Below are 17,398 nucleotides of genomic sequence, written 5' to 3'. Positions count from 1 at the left end.
GAAGGTCAAGTTCATTCAGAGACTGTCTCAACTTTCTTCTGTGAATGTTGGTTTCTGATTAATAGGAACTTGAAATGTTAAGCGAAGGAACACTCAATTCTTAACCTCAATTCTTAAAACCTCTTTTGAAGGTTTTAATTATTGTTTCAGAATGGAAGTGTCTTCTAGGTTGGATGTAGTATGGTATTTGAGCAATTGAAGATCATGGATTAACTGTAAATTTTTATTATTTCACTTTTAACCACAAAAGAGATGGGAACGACCCCCCAAATAATGCTTCCTTCTTAATTTTCACAGTTTTGAATTCACTGAGGGCAGTGTAGTGAGTATATAATGTACATGATGTTTTAGAAGTTAAAAAGTAGGTGGAATCTAAAATGAGAGTAGCTCGGCCTGTACAGGGAAAACTGAATTATAAGTGAAACCGCCTTGATTCAGTTCCTCCTTTTCTTCCCAAAGCATTGGCCTTCTTTTCACTTAACTATAGGGAATGAGAGCCCATCTATCTGTTGATTTTCCTCTGTCAGAGGGTTCAGAAGTAATGAGATAAAGGCTTTGACCACTTCTGAAGACAGGCAGAGTGGAGTACTACAGAGTAGCAGAGGGAGAAGTATTTTTCTTGTTTTATGATCTAGTAGAGTTCCAAGCTGTTGCAGTGTATCATAAACCTCTCAATTTTAAGAAATTGGAATGACTTAAATGTATTAGTTGGAATGCTTTAATCTGTGCCACATTCCTTTCTTCCTGGTTCCGCTCCTTACTAACTGAGTGACCTTGGGCAGATCACAACGGCGCTGTGCCACGGTTTTCTCATCTGGAAATGAGGATTATAATCATAGTAGTTGCTTCTAGGGTTGTTGGGAGTTAGTATATGTGTTTAGAACAGTGCCTGGTAAGGTGCTGTGTAAGTATTAGCTATTACTAGTCAATAAACATTTGAGCCCCTGGTAATGGGGTTAAAGAGTAAATACAAACATTGGTCTTGGCCTTGGGTTAGTGGAGATCAGTCTTCCCCTTCTATAGTTTTCTGCTAAGAAAGAAAAAAAAATATAATTATCATTACAGTGCACCTGTTTGTTTATGTTGGATGAGGGAGGAAAAGGACTATTGAAGATCTGAACCGGGCCCTCTAGAAAGGGGTAATCTAATCTCAGCCATATGCATACGCAACATATAAAGTAGAAAAATTGGAAAAAGCTAAAGGTAGATTATAGGCATTTTATGTGAGTTACAGTTCTTAGGTTTTCATAGCTCTTTGCCATTGGTTTGCTAACAACTTCGTTTCTCCAACATCCTTCACCCTCTTTTGGTTGCCAGAATTAAAAGGGAGAAGAAAAGCACTAGTGTACTTATTTATTTAAGAAAAGCCCTAGTGCACATTTTTCTTGGTTTTGTTAGACAGAAATTTGTATGGATAATACAGTTTAAGTGGCAGAGTGGCATCTGGGCAAGGGATGGAAAGTTGGGAGAGAGGATTTTCTTTACAGCCTGGTTTCTTATAGTTGCCGTCTTCATGGGGCTGAGGGGTGGAGGGAAGTTGGTTGTGGGGTAAATCAGCCAGAGACTGGGATGGGTGTGCTTTCTAGTAATTTGCCATGATCTGTTTAGAAGAGCTGCCTCAGCATTTCAACAGAAGCTTAGCAGAGATGGTGCTATAACTGTGATTCTTATTTGTTGCCTGTATTACCTTAGATGAACAAAACCCCATTTCCCCAATTATATCTAAAACTTTCACTTTCTCTCAATTTTCTTCCTGTATGGAAGCAGCATATAGTAGTCAAAAGTTTTAACCACCATTGTTTTCTGGAGTAACAAGTGGGAAAAAAAAAGTAGTCAAAAGCAAGCACAAGCACTTGAATCAGACCTGAGTTCCTCTTCTAGTTCAGCCTTTTATTAACCGTGGGACTTGGGGCAAGTTACTTAACCTATTGGAGTCTTGGTTTCTTCATATGTAAAATGGGAGTGATACAGAATGCCACATATTATATGAGTGCATCTATTTGAAATTTCCAGAACAGGCAAATTCATAAAGACAGAAAGTAGATTAGTGATTGCCAGGGGATGGGAGGAGAGGAAAATGAGGAATAACTGCTAATGGGTATGGGATTTCTTCCTGGGGAATAAAAATGTTCTAGAATTAGATAGTGGTCATGGTTGTACAACTTTGTGAATAGGCTAGAAACCACTACATTATGTGGTTTAAAAGTGTGAGTTTTATGATATGTGAATTATATCTAAATAAATAAATAGAATGGGAGTGATAATGTCACCTCACAAAGTTGTTGTGATATTTAGAGATAATATACATTAAAGTACTTAGCACAGGCATATAGTTAGTACTAAACATACGTGACATTTTAATGTGTGTGTGTATGTACTTGGTGAACATTAGATTAGGAGGCTGGAACAGGGGTGTCGGGGGAAGAATAAGAGGAGTGATGAATGGAATGAGGAACAGAACAGTTTTGAGCTGAAGCCAGATTTAGGCCCAGGTCTCTAAGCTCCCAGTCCCATTCTGCTTCTGTGACTCCTCCCTTGTTCTTTCCTGATCTGGCCATGGGAATAGAAAATGCACCCTGGCAATGGAGAGATTACGTTACAAGTGAGTCATAACCCAGGCTCCATAGCTTGACATGGAACCATAATCTACTTCAGTGGGAGATTTTATCTGATTGAGTGAGTATAATGTGACACTACCTACTCAAGCCTTTTATACCAATATCCAGTCCCTTTCCTTTCCCCTTCCTAATCTTCCTTTGCTAGGATAATCTGTTTCCCATGGCACGGGGCAGCGCACTACTAAAAAGGCTTGGATAATTCTGCCTGCTCTTGAAAGAAAAGACATTAGTACCTTTAAGATTATTATAATTTTTAATATGTTTAGTTTAGTCTTAAAAGGCATTACTGATTTCAATATGGTTAGTTCTTCAGCCTTGCAAGTAGCATTTAAAGAAAGCATGGATTTAAATAAAAATCCATCTGGTCTTTAGATTTTGTTATGCTCTGTCCACTTTCCAGTCATCAGCATTTATTTCTCCATGCTTCTCTGTCTCACTATGTTAAGTCAACAAAGAATCTTCCTGCAATAAATGCACTTCTCAAAAGCAATCTTTTGAAACTAAAACCTCAAAAAATATGTTACTGAAGTAAAGGGAAATATGAATTTCACCTTAAACCTATTGCTCAATTCCTATAGGCTCTGGACATACAGGTCATGTTTTTATTTATTTATTCATATGATAGCTATGGATAGATTTGTCTTATCTCGCTTACTAGATCGTGAACTCCTAAGGGTAAAGAGTGACCTACCATAGTGCTTTGTACATAATAGGCAAGTATCTGTTAGATCGTTTACATATCTGGTAGATATTGGAATAATGTTTTTTTCCACTCCAGAAGGGCAATTTTTCCCCCATGAAAGATATGGGATTGTGTATCTTTGCCAAGATTTTCCTCTCTGGGCCCCTAAAACAGAACAATGATAAGCATTTGATAGATGACTCATTAGGCTGGAGCTGCTAGTATCCCAAAGAATGATTTTCATGTCCCAAAGAATGAGTTGCGTGCAATACTGGAGCCTCACCACGATATGGGAAGTAAATATTCATTCACTCAACAAATCTTTATTAATGCCTAACTTTGTACTGGGTACAGGACACACAATGGTGAAACATTGTCCAACTAATTGATATTTTAAATTCTAAGCTGATGTTAGAATTGTTAGAATTCTAACACGTTAGAATGTTGTTAGATGTTAGATGCTAGAATGTTAGAATGAAAGAAAGAAGGATTAGTGTTTCATCATGTTCCCTCTAGAGGATTTCCTACACATTGGTTTCCTGCTTAACCATTAGTCTTTGAGGACAGGAGGATAAGGCATATGAGAAATTCTAAGATTAAATGGCATTGATAAAAACAGTAGTTGAGATGCTTTACTAACTTTCTGACAGTACAGAAGAACTAGCCCCAGTCTGTCTCTGGGATGGAATAACTATAATTGTCTTGTTTGCATGGTTCTAAAGCAGAATGCATTCATGAAGATTGTTGTTAGAGTCTTTTATCTTCATCAGAGGTTACTCACAGGGATGCCAATATGAAGCGTGTGAGGAGTGTGGGTGGATGCGGTTTTTTCCCTAACTGTTTTAAGACCTAAGGTGAATTTGCTCTTTACTTTTTGTAGGAAAATAGTTCACCTCTAGGGATAGTGGGTTTTGCTTCCTGCGTGGTCCAGGGAATCTGAATGGTGTCATTCATAACAAGAGTGTAGAGTCCTTGTGAAAGATGCAGCTTTTCTTTCATGACTCTCAGAGGTCTGACTGGAGTCCCCTGTAGGATTTTCAGTCTAAGTTTAGGCCACCCCATGCTTGAAAATTGATTCCATTCTTTGCCAAATGGGGAGTCTGGTAATCTTGGGGATCCTGGAACTTGACACTTTAACAGAGGAGAACAGATGTAGCAGTGGTTATGTGCCCCCTTGCTTAAAGCTATAAATCAGCCTCTCTGAGAAAGTCTCCTTATAGATAGTATTCCTCCAAAGTCCAAACCAAAACTCTCTGAAGGAAAGTTGGTCAGAGCATGGGGACTCATCAGAATCCCCTGTGGGACCCTGGTTGAATTGCCCATCATATGCGGTGCCTTCTCTGTCGTATTTAGTAGGCAGCGTGCAGTGTGAGTGGTTTGGACGTGTCCCCAGCCTGTGGGGTGCCATGTGGCTGCGGGAACCTTTTGACCGCAAGTCTTTGGAGTTGGGCTTTATAATGTGCTTCCGTTCCCTGGGGTGGTGTTCTCTGGGCAGGAAGATGGGAAGTAGAACTTGAGGATTGTTTTGCTTTTCACTTGTTTAATAAGACATCAAAACTATCCCAAAGAATAGTAATAGCTTATGTATTCATAAAAGCCCTTGACTATTAAAAAAAAAAAACCCTCATACTTCTTTTTAAAAAAATGCTTTTATCACTTTTATTTTACTCAGATATAAAAAAAGGTCTAATTTTAGCTTCATCAGATTAAGACTTCAGTGTGTTATTTATGCCAGACAGATTTTACCCTTTCTAGTTTATATAATGGGAGAGAATTATATTTCCCAGGATTTTCTTGGTTAAGCCAAGCTTTCCAGACTAAAGATTAAGTAAGGCCGTATCATAAAAGCAACTGGATAACAAGACTAATTTGAATGAAAGCTCTGTTTTTATTCAAATTAGAGGGACAGTGACTGAACCAATATGGAGCTTACTTTTTAGGAATATTCTGTGCAATATACTGTAGCCTGAACTTTTAATATTATGGAGATATGTAGGGGCAAAAAGGAATGAAGAACTTGGGGGAAAACAGCTAGTAGGAGAAGTCATTCTTATTCTTTTGGCATATAAGAAGTCCCCTGGGGAAACCTATCTCAGTTTCTCCTGATTGAACAATTGGCCTGCTCTGCTGGCTCATATTCCATGGAGAGAAGTGGAGAAGTTCTGCTGTTGCAACTTGGAAACGTGGTTGGTTAGTCGAGGATAAAAGTAGTTAGTTGGCATGTGATAAAGAGGCCTGAGCTGCAGAAGAGGTGGAGGTGTGTTCCCTACTGCTGCACATCAGGAGGCCACTGCAGGCAGTGCAAGGTCAAGCTTCTTCTGGTGGCTTCTTGTTCAATGCACTGGATGGTTATAGGTAACTTTCATCAAAGTGTCCTGTCCTGGAGTGGGTGTTTGTCTATACTGCTTAGTCTTGAGGACTTGGGTTCTAAATCTGATCCTGAACTACTTGTTTAGATGAGTGCCTTGGACTCCCCAGACTCAGAACTGGCATCAGAAAATGATCACAGGAAGATTGAGGAGAAAGAAGGTAATGTGCAGGGCAGAAGTGGCGACAGTGAAGAAACTTATTGTTTAAATTGTATTATTACTGTATATGATGTATTTTTTACCTGCTGGGTTTTTTTTTTTTTTTTGCGGTACACGGGCCTCTCACTGTTGTGGCCTCTCCCGTTGCTGAGCCCAGGCTCCGGACGCGCAGGCTCAGCGGCCATGGCTTACGGGCCCAGCCGCTCCGCGGCATGTGGGATCTTCCCAGACTGGGGCATGAACCCGTGTCCCCTGCATCGGCAGGTGGACTCTCAACCACTGCGCCACCAGGGAAGCCCAGTTTTTTTGATGAATAAAATTCTCTCTCTTAATCTCTTTTCTCTGAGATCCAGACCTGGATACATTTTGCTGGTTATCTTTTTGGCCAATATTTTAAAAATTATTTTGAAATAATTTCAAATTTATGTAAATGTCACCAGAACAGTACAAAGAGTTCTCATACCCACTCCACACAGGTTCTCCAGTTGTTAAGATTTTATTGCATTTGCCCCATCACCTAATCTCTCTCTTTCTATTATAATATATGTATATATTTTTCGGAACCTTGTGAAAGTGAGCTCTAGATAGGTTGTCTTATCTCTTCTAAACACTTCCAGTGTGCATTCCTCCCAAACAAGGACATGCTATCAGCATGCAACTTCCCAAATCAGGAAATCAACATTGAGTCAGTATTACCATCCAGTCCACGGACCCCATTTAAGTTTTGCCAACTGTCCCAGTCGTGTCTTTTTCTTTTGATCCAGGATCCTGTCCAGGAGCACATGTTGCATTTAGTTATCATGTGTCTTCAGACTCCCTGAATGTGGACAGTCTCTCGGCCTTTCCCTGGCATTTATATCTTTGGCAGGTTTAAAGAGCAGGCTTTACATTCTATGGGATGACCCTCAGCCTGGATCTAGCTGCTTCCTCATGACTAGACCCAGGTCATGAGCTCTCAGCAGGACTAGGCACAGAAATGACGTGATGTGCAGTCACATCAGGGGTACATGTTGTTGGCCCACCCACCCTTGGAGATGTTAAGCTTGATCTCTGGTCATGTTGGTGTCCTTTAGATTTCTCCACCTTAAAGTCACACTTTTTCCTTTTGCAATTGATTAGTCTTTTGTGGGAAGGTGTTCTAAGGTTTCACGGATGATCTTGTTCCTGAAAATGCCTCCCTCCACTAGACCTAGCATCCATTGACAACGCCCACCTGCCTCAGTGGTGGTTTTTCTATCCACTATTTCTTCTATATTTCTTAGTTGGTATTTGCAAAGTTAGAGCATTCCTTTTCCATTGTTTGTTTATTATTTATTTATATCAGTGTGGGACTTCTGAATTTTTTCAATGGATTATAATTTATTATCATTTTAAAAAAATTTTATGCTTAAATTGTCCCCAGTCCGGTGAGTAAGCCCCTCTTTGAGGTGGTTCCTGTGTCATTTTTAACACATTCCCACCATTGGATCATTCTTAATGGTAACTAGCTGAAAGAAGCTGCCTTCCAAATGACAGAAACTAAGCCCTGAGTGAAGCATGGGGTCGGCTTTCTCGAAGAACCGCTTCCATCTCTGCATCCCGTAAATTACAGCTTCAGCTGCCAGCTGCCTTTCTATTCCTTCTGCAGCTCGACCAGCCTCAGGAGCAGTTTCTCCCAGAAGGGAACTTGTCAGCAGGCTGCTGAGTATGGTCTCTTCATGTCACATGGCTCCCAGGACATATAAGCCCTGGGGGGGGGGGCGGTATGGGCAGGGGAAAGGGTGGGGGGAGGTTATGTCCCCCTTCCCAGGTACCAGTACAGTCTGCTTTTCAAAAGCTGTTCAAGATCTTAACACGACCACCAGGTAGGATAACTTGAGTGACATTTCTGCCAGCTTGACTTTCAGCTTCCAACAAGAGCTTTAGCTGCTTGAGTACATTTCCATCTCTAATCTCCAAAAACCATCCCCTTCAACCAAAATACCTTATATTATTTGGTCCTGAAGGTTCTGAAACCCAGACTCCCTAAGCATATGTTTTCCTTAAATGGGGATGCCCCTTCTAAAATTCAGAATCCTTTAAATTTAGCTGAAGGTCAGAGAGCTTGTTTGGGAATGATAAATAAATGCTTCTTGGCAGAATTATTTCTCTCTCAGCTCCTGGGGTTTTTGTAGCTCAATACTTTGAAGCTTGTAGTAGAATTGATTGTAGTAGAAAGACTGTATAATGTTCATTTCTCAATTTAGGATTTGTTCTGTACTCTTGGCACATGTAGTTAATAACAAATAAAACATCACTACTTATTTGTGGAAATGCATATTTGTGTCACTGATTACTTCAGTGACTTATATAAAATCCTTTGTATTTAACTCACTTTCAGAGAGGACTTCAAGTTCAGTGTTAAAGGTGAGGTAAAAAATTTTACCAAAGGAGGGAAATCCTTGGATATCAGGAACAAGTATTGCAGTAGTAACTCTGTTGGGACCTGAATTGACTCTTAAGCCCCATCAACCTTATGAGTTTCAAGAATAGGATAAGGCAAAGATAGAGTTCCACTTCACTTATTCCATATAGTGCCTTCCCTCCTTGGCCATGGACTATACCTTACCTGACTTTCACTCATATTATTGACTGGGATGGAAAACAGGCAAGAAGGAGAGTGTGATGATATAAATCCATTACTCCAAAAACAATTTAAGCAACGTATCTAACCTAATGGGTCACTAGAGACATCAAAAGGTCATTAACGAGAGATTGGTTCAAGATGGTGGAGTAGAAGGACGTGCTCTCACGCCCTCTTGAGGGAACACCAGAATCACAACTAATTGCTGAACAATCATTGACAGGAAGACACGGGAACTCACCAAAAAAGATACCCCGCATCCAAAGACAAAGGAGAAGCCACAATGAGATGGTAGGAGGGGCACAATCACAATAAAATCAAATCCCATAACTGCTGGGTGGGTGACTCACAAACTGGAGAACACTTATACCACAAAAGTCCACCCACTGGAGTGAAGGTTCTGAGCCCCACGTCAGGCTTCCGAACCTGGGGGTCTGCCAACGGGAGGAGGAATTCCTAGAGAACCAGACTTTGAAGGCCAGTGGGATTTGACTGCAGGACTTCGACAGGACTGGGGGAAACAGAGACTCCACTCTTGGGGGGCACACACAAAGTAGTGTGTGCATCAGGACCCAGGGGAAGGAGCAGTGACCCCAGGGGAGACTGAACCAGACCTACCGGCTAGTGTTGGAGGGTCTCCTGCAGAGGCGGGGGGTGGCTCTGTCTCACCGTGAGGACAAGGACACTGGCAGCAGAAGTTCTGGGAAGTACTCCTTGCCATGAGCCCTCCCAGAGTCTGCCATTAGCCCTACCAAAGAGCCCAGGTAGGCTCCAGTGTTGGGTTGCCTCAGGCCAAAGAACCAACAGGGAGGGAACCCAGCCCCACCCATCAGCAGTCAAGTGGATTAAAGTTTTACTGAGCTCTGCCCACCAGAGCAACAGCCAGCTCTACCCACCACCAGTCCCTCCCATCAGGAAACTTGCACAAGCCTTTTAGATAGCCTCATCCACCAGAGGGCAGACAGCAGAAGCAAGAAGAACTACAATCTTGCAGCCTGTGGAACTAAAACCACATTCACAGAAAGACAGACAAGATGAAAAGGCAGAGGGCTATGTACCAGATGAAGGAACAAGATAAAACCCCAGAAAAACAACTGAAGTGGAGATAGGCAGCCTTTCAAAAAAAGAATTCAGAATAATGATAGTGAAGATGATTCAGGACCTCAGAAAAAGAATGGAGGTAAAGATCGAGAAGATGCAAGAAATGTTTAACAAAGACTGAGAGGGCTTCCCTGGTGGCACAGTGGTTGAGAGTCCGCCTGCCAATGCAGGGGACACGGGTTCGTGCCCCGGTCTGGGAGGATCCCACATGCCGCGGAGCAGCTGGGCCTGTAAGCCATGGCTGCTGAGCCTGCGCATCTGGAGTCTGTGCTCTGCAACAGGAGAGGCCACAGTGGTGAGAGGCCTGCATACCGCAAAACAAAAACAAAGACCGAGAAGAATTAAAGAACAAACAAACAGAGATGAACAATACAATAACTGAAATGAAAACTACACTAGAAGGAATCAATAGCAGAATAACTGAGGCAGAAGAACAGATAAGTGACCTGGAAGACAGAATGGTGGAATTCACTGCTGTGGAACAGAATAAAGAAAAAAGAATGAAAAGAAATGAAGACAGCCTAAGAGACCTGTGGGACAACATTAAACACAACAACATTCGCATTATAGGGGTCCCAGAAGGAGAAGAGAGAGAGAAAGGACCAGAGAAAAGATTTGAAGAGATTATAGTCGAAAACTTCCCTAACATGGGGAAGGAAATAGCCACCCAAGCGCAGGAAGCACAGAGAGTCCCATACAGGATAAACCCAAGGAGAAACACACCAAGACACATAGTAATCAAACTGGCAAAAATTAAAGACAAAGAAAAATTATTGAAAGCAGCAAGGGAAAAACGACAAATAACATACAAGGGAACTCCCATAAGGTTAACAGCTTACTTCTCAGCAGAAACTCTACAAGCCAGAAGGGTGTGGCATGATTTACTTAAAGTGATGAAAGGGAAGAACCTACAACCAAGATTACTCTCCCTGGCAAGGATCTCATTCAGATTCGATGGAGAAATCAAAAGCTTTACAGACAAGCAAAAGCTAAGAGAATTCAGCACCACCAAACCAGCTCTACAGCAAATGCTAAGGGGACTTCTCTAAGTGGGAAACCCAAGAGAAGAAAAGGACCTACAAAAACAAACCCAAAATAATTCAGAAAATGGTCATAGGAACATACATATCGATAATTACCTTAAACGTGAATGGATTAAATGCTCCAACCAAAAGACACAGGCTTGCTGAATGGATACAAAAACAAGATCCATCTATATGCTGTCTACAAGAGACCCACTTCAGACCTAGGGACACATACAGACTGAAAGTGAGGGGATGGAAAAAGATATTCCATGCAAATGGAAATCAAAAGAAAGCTGGAGTAGCAATACTCATACCAGATAAAATAGACTTTAAAATTAAGAATGTTACAAGAGACAAGGAAGGACACTACCTAATGATCAAAGGATCAATCCAAGAAGAAGATATAACAATTATAAATGCACCCAACGTAGGAGCACCTCAATACATAAGGCAACCGCTAACAGCTATAAAGGAGGAAATCGACAGTAACACAATAATAGTGTGGGACTTTAACTCCTCACAACAATGGACAGATCATCCAAACAAAATTAATAAGGAAACACAAGCTTTAAATGACACAATAGACAAGATAGATTTAATTGGTATTTATAGGACATTCCATCCAAATACAGCAGATTACACTTTCTTCTCAACTGCGCATGGAACATTCTCCAGGATAGATCACATCTTGGGTCACAAATCAAGACTCAAAATTTAAGAAAATTGAAATCATATCAAGCATGTTTTCTGACCACAACGTTATGAGATTAGAAATGAATTACAGGGAAAAAACCATAAAAAACACAAACACATGGAGGCTAAACAATACATTACTAAATAACCAAGAGATCACTGAAGAAATCAAAGAGGCAATCAAAAAATACCTAGAGACAAATGACAATGAAAACACGATGATCCAAAACCTATGGGATGCAGCAAAAGCAGTTCTAAGAGGGAAGTTTATAGCTATACAAGCCTACCTCAAGAAACATCTCAAATAAACAATCTAACCTTAAACCTAAAGGAACTAGAGAAAGAAGAACAAACAAAACCCAAAGTTAGCAGAAGGAAAGAAATCATAAAGATCAGAGCAGAAATAAATAGAAACAAAGAAAACAATAGCAAAGATCAGTAAAACTAAAAGCTGGTTCTTTGAGAAGATAAACAAAATTGATAAACCGTTAGCCAGACTCATCAAGAAAAAGAGGGAGAGGACTCAAATCAATAAAATTAGAAATGAAAAAGGAGAAGTCACACAGACGCAGCAGAAATACAAACCATCCTAAGATACTACTACAGGCAACTCTAAGCCAGTAAAATGGACAACCTGGAAGAAATGGACAAATTCTTAGAAAGGTATAACCTTCCAAAACTGAACCAGGAGAAATAGAAATATGAACAAACCAATCACAAGTAATGAAATCGAAACTGTGATTAAGAATCTTCCAACAAACAAAAGTCCAGGACCAGATGGCTTCACAGGTGAATTCTGTCAAACATTTAGAGAAGAGCTAACACCCATCCTTCTCAAACTCTTCCAAGAAACTGCAGAGGAAGGAACCCTCCCAAACTCATACTATGAGGCCACCATCAACCTGATACCAAAACCAGACAAAGATACTACAAAAAAAGAAAGTTACAGACCAATATCACTGATGAATATAGATGCAAAAATGCTCAATTAAATACTAGCAAACAGAATCCAACAACACATTAAAAGGATCATATACCATGATCAAGTGGGATTTATCCCAGGGATGCAAGCATTCTTCAATATACGCAAATCAATGTGATACAGCATATTAACAAATTGAAGAATAAAAACCATATGATCATCTCAATAGATGCAGAAAAAGCTTTTGACAAAATTCAACACCCATTTATGATAAAAACTCCCCAGAAAGTGGGCACAGAGGGAACCTACCTCAACATAATAAAGGCCATATACGACAAACCCACAGGAAACATCAGTCTCAATGGTGAAAAACTGAAAGCATTTCCTCTAAGATCAGGAACAAGACAAGGATGTCCACTCTCACGACTATTATTCAACATAGTTTTGGAAGTCCTAGCCAAGGCAATCAGAGAAGAAAAAGAAATAAAAGGAATACAAATTGGAAAAGAAGAAGTAAAACTGTCACTGTTTGCAGATGACATGATAATTTACATAGAGAATCCCTAAGATGCCAACAGAAAACTACTAGAGCTAATCAATGAATTTGGTAAAGTTTCAGGATACAAAATGCATTCCTATACACTAATGATGAAAAATCTGAAAGAGAAATAAAGGAAACACTCCCATTTACCATTGCAACAAAAAGAATAAAATACCTAGGAATAAACCTACCTAGGGAGACAAAAGACCTGTATGCAGAAAACTATAAGACACTGATGAAAGAAATTAAAGATGATACCAACAGATGGAGAGGTATACCATGTTCTTGGATTGGAAGAATTAACATTGTGAAAATGACTATACTATCCAAAGCAATCTACAGATTGAATGCAATCCCTATCAAATTACCAATGGCATTTTTTACAGAACTAGAACAAAAAATCTTAACATTTGTATGGTGACACAAAAGACCCCGAATAGCCAAAGCAGTCTTGAGGGAAAAAAACGGAGCTGGAGGAATCAAACTCCCTGACTTCAGACTATACTACAAAGCTACAGTAATCAAGACAATATGGTACTGGCACAAAAACAGAAACATAGATCAATGGAACAAGATAGAAAGCCCAGAGATAAACCCATTCACCTATGGTCAACTAGTCAATGCAAAGGAGGCAAGGATATACAATGGAGAAAAGACAGTCTCTTCAATAAGTGGTGCTGTGAAAACTGGACAGCTACATGTAAAAGAATGAAATTAGAACACTGCCTAACACCATACACAAAAATAAACTCAAAATGGATTAGAGACCTAAAAGTAAGACTGGACACTATAAAACTCTTAGACGAAAATACAGGAAGAACACTCTTTGACATAAATCATGCAAGATCTTTTTTGATCCACCTCCTAGGGTAATGGAAATAAAAACAAAAATAAGCAAATGGGACCTAATGAAACGTAAAAGCTTTTGCACAGCAAAGGAAACCATAAACAAGATGAAAAGACAGCCTTCAGAATGGGAGAAAATATTTGCAAATGAATCAATGGACAAAGGATTAATCCCTAAGGTATATAAACAGCTCTTGCAGCTCAATATTAAAAAAACAAACAACCCAATCCAAAAATGGGCAGAAGACCTTAGTAGACATTTCTCCAAAGAAGACATACAGATGGCCAAGAAGCAAATGAAAAGCTGCTCAACATCACTAATTATTAGAGGAATGCAAATCAAAACTACAATGAGGTGTCACCTCACACCAGTTAGAATGGGCATCATCAGAAAATCTACAAACAACAAATGCTGGAGAGGGCATGGAGAAAAGGAAACCCTCCTGAACTGTTAGTGGGAATGTAAATTGATACAGCCAGTATGGAGAACAGTATGGAGGTCCCTTAAAAAACTAAAAATAGAATTACCATATGATCCAGCAATCCTGCTACTGGGCATATACCCAGAGAAAACCATAATTCAGAAAGACACATGCACCCCAATGTTCATTGCAGCACTATTTACAATAGCCAGGTCATGGAAGCAATCTAAATGCCCATCGACAGACGAATGGATAAAGAAGTTGTGGTACATATATAAAATGGAATATTACTCAGCCATAAAAAGGAACGAAATTGGGTCATTTGTAGAGACGTGGATGGATCTAGAGACTGTCATACAGAGTGAAGTAAGTCAGAAAGAGAAAAACAAATATCGTCTATTAACCCATATATGTGGAACCTAGGAAAATGGTACAGATGAATCGATTTGCAGGGCAGAAATTGAGACAGATGTAGAGAACAAAAGAATGGGCACCAAGGGGGGAAAGCGGCGGGGGTGGGGGTGGTGGTGGGATGAATTGGGCAATTGGGATTGACATGTATAAAATGTCATTATAAACATTGTATAAAATTGATGACTAATAAGAACCTACTGTATAAAAAAATAAAATTCAAGAATTCAATAAATAAATAAAAAGTCATTAACATTACTTCCCGCCAATTCTTCCTCTTTAGAATAATCTTAACCTCAACCCAAAATACAGACTAACCGATGAGGGGAACATTAAAAGTTTCTCTGAAAAGTACCTACTGTTTCTTTTAGAAAAGGGACTCTAGAGCTGTTGGGTAGAATAACAATAACATTTTTAAAAAGTGTTCACCCGATAGTGGTAATGCTGTTTTTTTCTCCCAGGCCTCATCGTCTTGGGCAGTTTTTGTAAGGACTCTGTCAGTCTGCTTTAAATTGGGGTCCTACAACCACTGAGTTGTGTTTGTCCCCACATTGGGAGAAAGTGTGGTAGGGCAGGTGGAGGAGGAAGAATTTCTCCTCTATCTTCTTATTATCTCCAGCTGGGCCTAAGAATTAAACTGACATAAGACAGATAACAGGAGAAAAGGATAAGCACTTTGTTAAATTTTACATGTACATGGGAGTCCTCACAAAGGAATGAAGATCCAAAGAAACAGAGTTGAAGTGGACAAAGAAGTAAATTATGAAAGCGTGACAAGACAGAGGGGCTTGAGCTAGGGAAGTTAACGGTGGGAAAGTAACTAGGAAGGTACTGGCTAGTTTAACAAGGCTTATTTGTACAGATTTTTCTTGATCTCGACTCCCAGTCTCTGGTGATAACGAATTTTGCTTTCCTTCTGTTATAGGGAGGACATCTTCCCAATGGGGGTTTTATCTTGCTTTCAGGAAGATAAAGGGGAGGTCAGAGTGCCCTTCTTATACCTGCTGTTTGTCGAGTGCCTTTAGCTCAAAATAATCCTTATGCCAAAGTGGCATTCTGGGGGATGGCATATTCTGCCACCCTTCAGGGACATTGTTTACCATTAAGTATTCACCTGGCCCCCTGAGACTTAAGAACAGTTCCTGCTCTGCCCTGTGTTCCACTTTTTATCTGCTTAGAGAAATGGAGAAACATGGCTTCTTTTTTGTTCTGTTTTGCCTTTTAAGCTACTGCTTCCTCATCTACAAATGGGGATAATAATAGTTTATGTCTGGTAGAATTTTGAGCATTAAATGAAATGGGGCAAATAAAGTGATGTACTTAGAAAGGGCTCAGTAAACATTATTGTGGGTGAGGAAAAATAATTTTCCCTTTACCCTTCTAGGTTCTTGGCCGAGACACCCCTGTTATAAAAAGATTAATGGGAGAGAAACAACCAGAAATTTAATAACATGTGTACCTCCTGTACACGTGGGAGATACCCTGGAAAAACTGCGTGACTCCAAAATGGCCCGAGCCACTACCTTAAATACGATTTCCAGCTAAAGATAAAACACTACTGGGGTGGGGTGAGGTGGGGGGAGTCATTTATGGGCGTTTATCAGGAAAAGCACAGTAAAGAAGGGTAAGGTGGTTATGCAGTTTTAAGTGGTTGCTTTCTGCATTGATAAGAGTTTCCAGAGATTTTGAGCCCTCCTCTTCCTGGTACTGGAGGAAGACCCCCTTAGAAATGGAGATTTCTCTTTTAAATATGTCTCTTACGAAAGGGTAACTTCTCAGTTTCCAGAGCTTCACCTGTGTCTGTTTCGTAAAAATAACCTGTTCAAAATAATATGTCAAAGAGGCATATTTTGGGATGATATATTTCGTTCCCCTTCATTATCTAAAACAGATAAACAAAATGCGTTGCTGCTTTAGCTGCTCTCCTCCTTGTAGTTTGAAACGTTTGTTTAGAAGTAACCCAAATCAAGATAATCTGTTTTTAAGAATCATCAAGAAAAAAAGAAGTCTTGGCTTGCATTGAAGACAATCTGAATTTTCCTGCAGCCAGAGTTGGCAGGGTTAAAGCGCTCCAGCCGAGAGGCCGTGCTGTTACCTTCCGGCAGCCCCATATGCAGATGCTGTTATATTAATTACAAAAGAAAACCTGATTAACTCGAAAGTCCTTTAACTGTCAGTGAGGCAGCTGCTCAAATCTGAAACAGATTTTCTTCCTCCCTCCTACCTTCAGTCTACAGTTTTTAATCTCTTCTTAAGAAAACGGCTAAAACTGCCTGGTAGGTCCTCAGAGCCCCTGGCTAGTTCAGTCAGCTTTTGATCTGCCCTTATAGTAGTCCAGGGAGAGCTCGAGTAATTAAATTCATGTACAGTTTAAAATAAAAACAATCAGACCAACTGCCCATCCCCCTCAGTTATTTTTCTTTCAACAGTTAAAACCTGATGGAATCCTGGAATTTCAGAACTGGAAGGGGTGTTAAAGATGATCTAATCCAAGTCCCTTAGTTCACCGATGAGAAATCCAAGGCTGAGAGAAGCAAGTAGATTGCCAGTCAGCGGTGAAGCCCGGGATCAGAGCATCTGCCCTCGGCTGGTGCTCTGCCCACTCCCTCGGTGCGCTCCTCCCTCACCAACGCATTTGCCGAGAGTAGCAAGGAGTGAAACGATCTCGTTTCAGCTTCATTTCTCTCCATGCTCTTGTTCAAATCTTGTAGACACGTTGAAGAGCAATGAAAAAGCTAAAGATTGGTGGGAGCAAAAGCCTTGGATAATGACGTTTTGAAAAACAGATGGCGATATCCATTTTGAAGACCTTTTCTCAGTCCAGTGGGTTGCACGCAAAACGCTAGCAGAGTGCGTGGAAACGAAAATTAGAACTGGTTTCGCTGTCAGCCCCCTCTCCCATTGCACTGGCCTATGGTTGTTAGACTCTAGCGGGTTTATTTATAGTGACTATTTTTGTCACTACAGAGATGGGGGTGTGATAATTTGGACCAGATGAGTAATGGGG

The 17,398-nt window shown here is 40.3% G+C and overlaps 1 protein-coding gene across 3 annotated transcripts in view; it reads left to right on the top strand.

Annotated features, from left to right (window-relative positions):
- Window positions 1-17,398, top strand: part of DSTYK (dual serine/threonine and tyrosine protein kinase) — a 56,577-nt gene that overhangs the window by 2,567 nt on the left and 36,612 nt on the right. The window contains exons 1-2 of one of the 3 annotated variants that reach the window (XM_033410613.2): window positions 3,710-5,655; window positions 5,757-5,829. The exons of 1 other annotated variant lie outside the window; for it this stretch is intronic. In XM_033410613.2, the coding sequence (XP_033266504.1) occupies window positions 5,757-5,829 (73 nt within the window). In that variant the 5' untranslated portion in view covers window positions 3,710-5,655. Of the gene's footprint in view, window positions 1-3,709; window positions 5,656-5,756; window positions 5,830-17,398 lie in introns of those variants that run through there. One more of the 3 variants, XM_033410612.2, reaches the window with a different exon arrangement.

The sequence above is a fragment of the Orcinus orca genome, chromosome 1 (assembly GCF_937001465.1).
Source record: "Orcinus orca chromosome 1, mOrcOrc1.1, whole genome shotgun sequence".
In the NCBI taxonomy this organism is placed as follows: domain Eukaryota; kingdom Metazoa; phylum Chordata; class Mammalia; order Artiodactyla; family Delphinidae; genus Orcinus; species Orcinus orca.
Note: the sequence above shows the minus strand (reverse complement) of the source record. Positions and strands in the feature narration are given on the sequence as shown.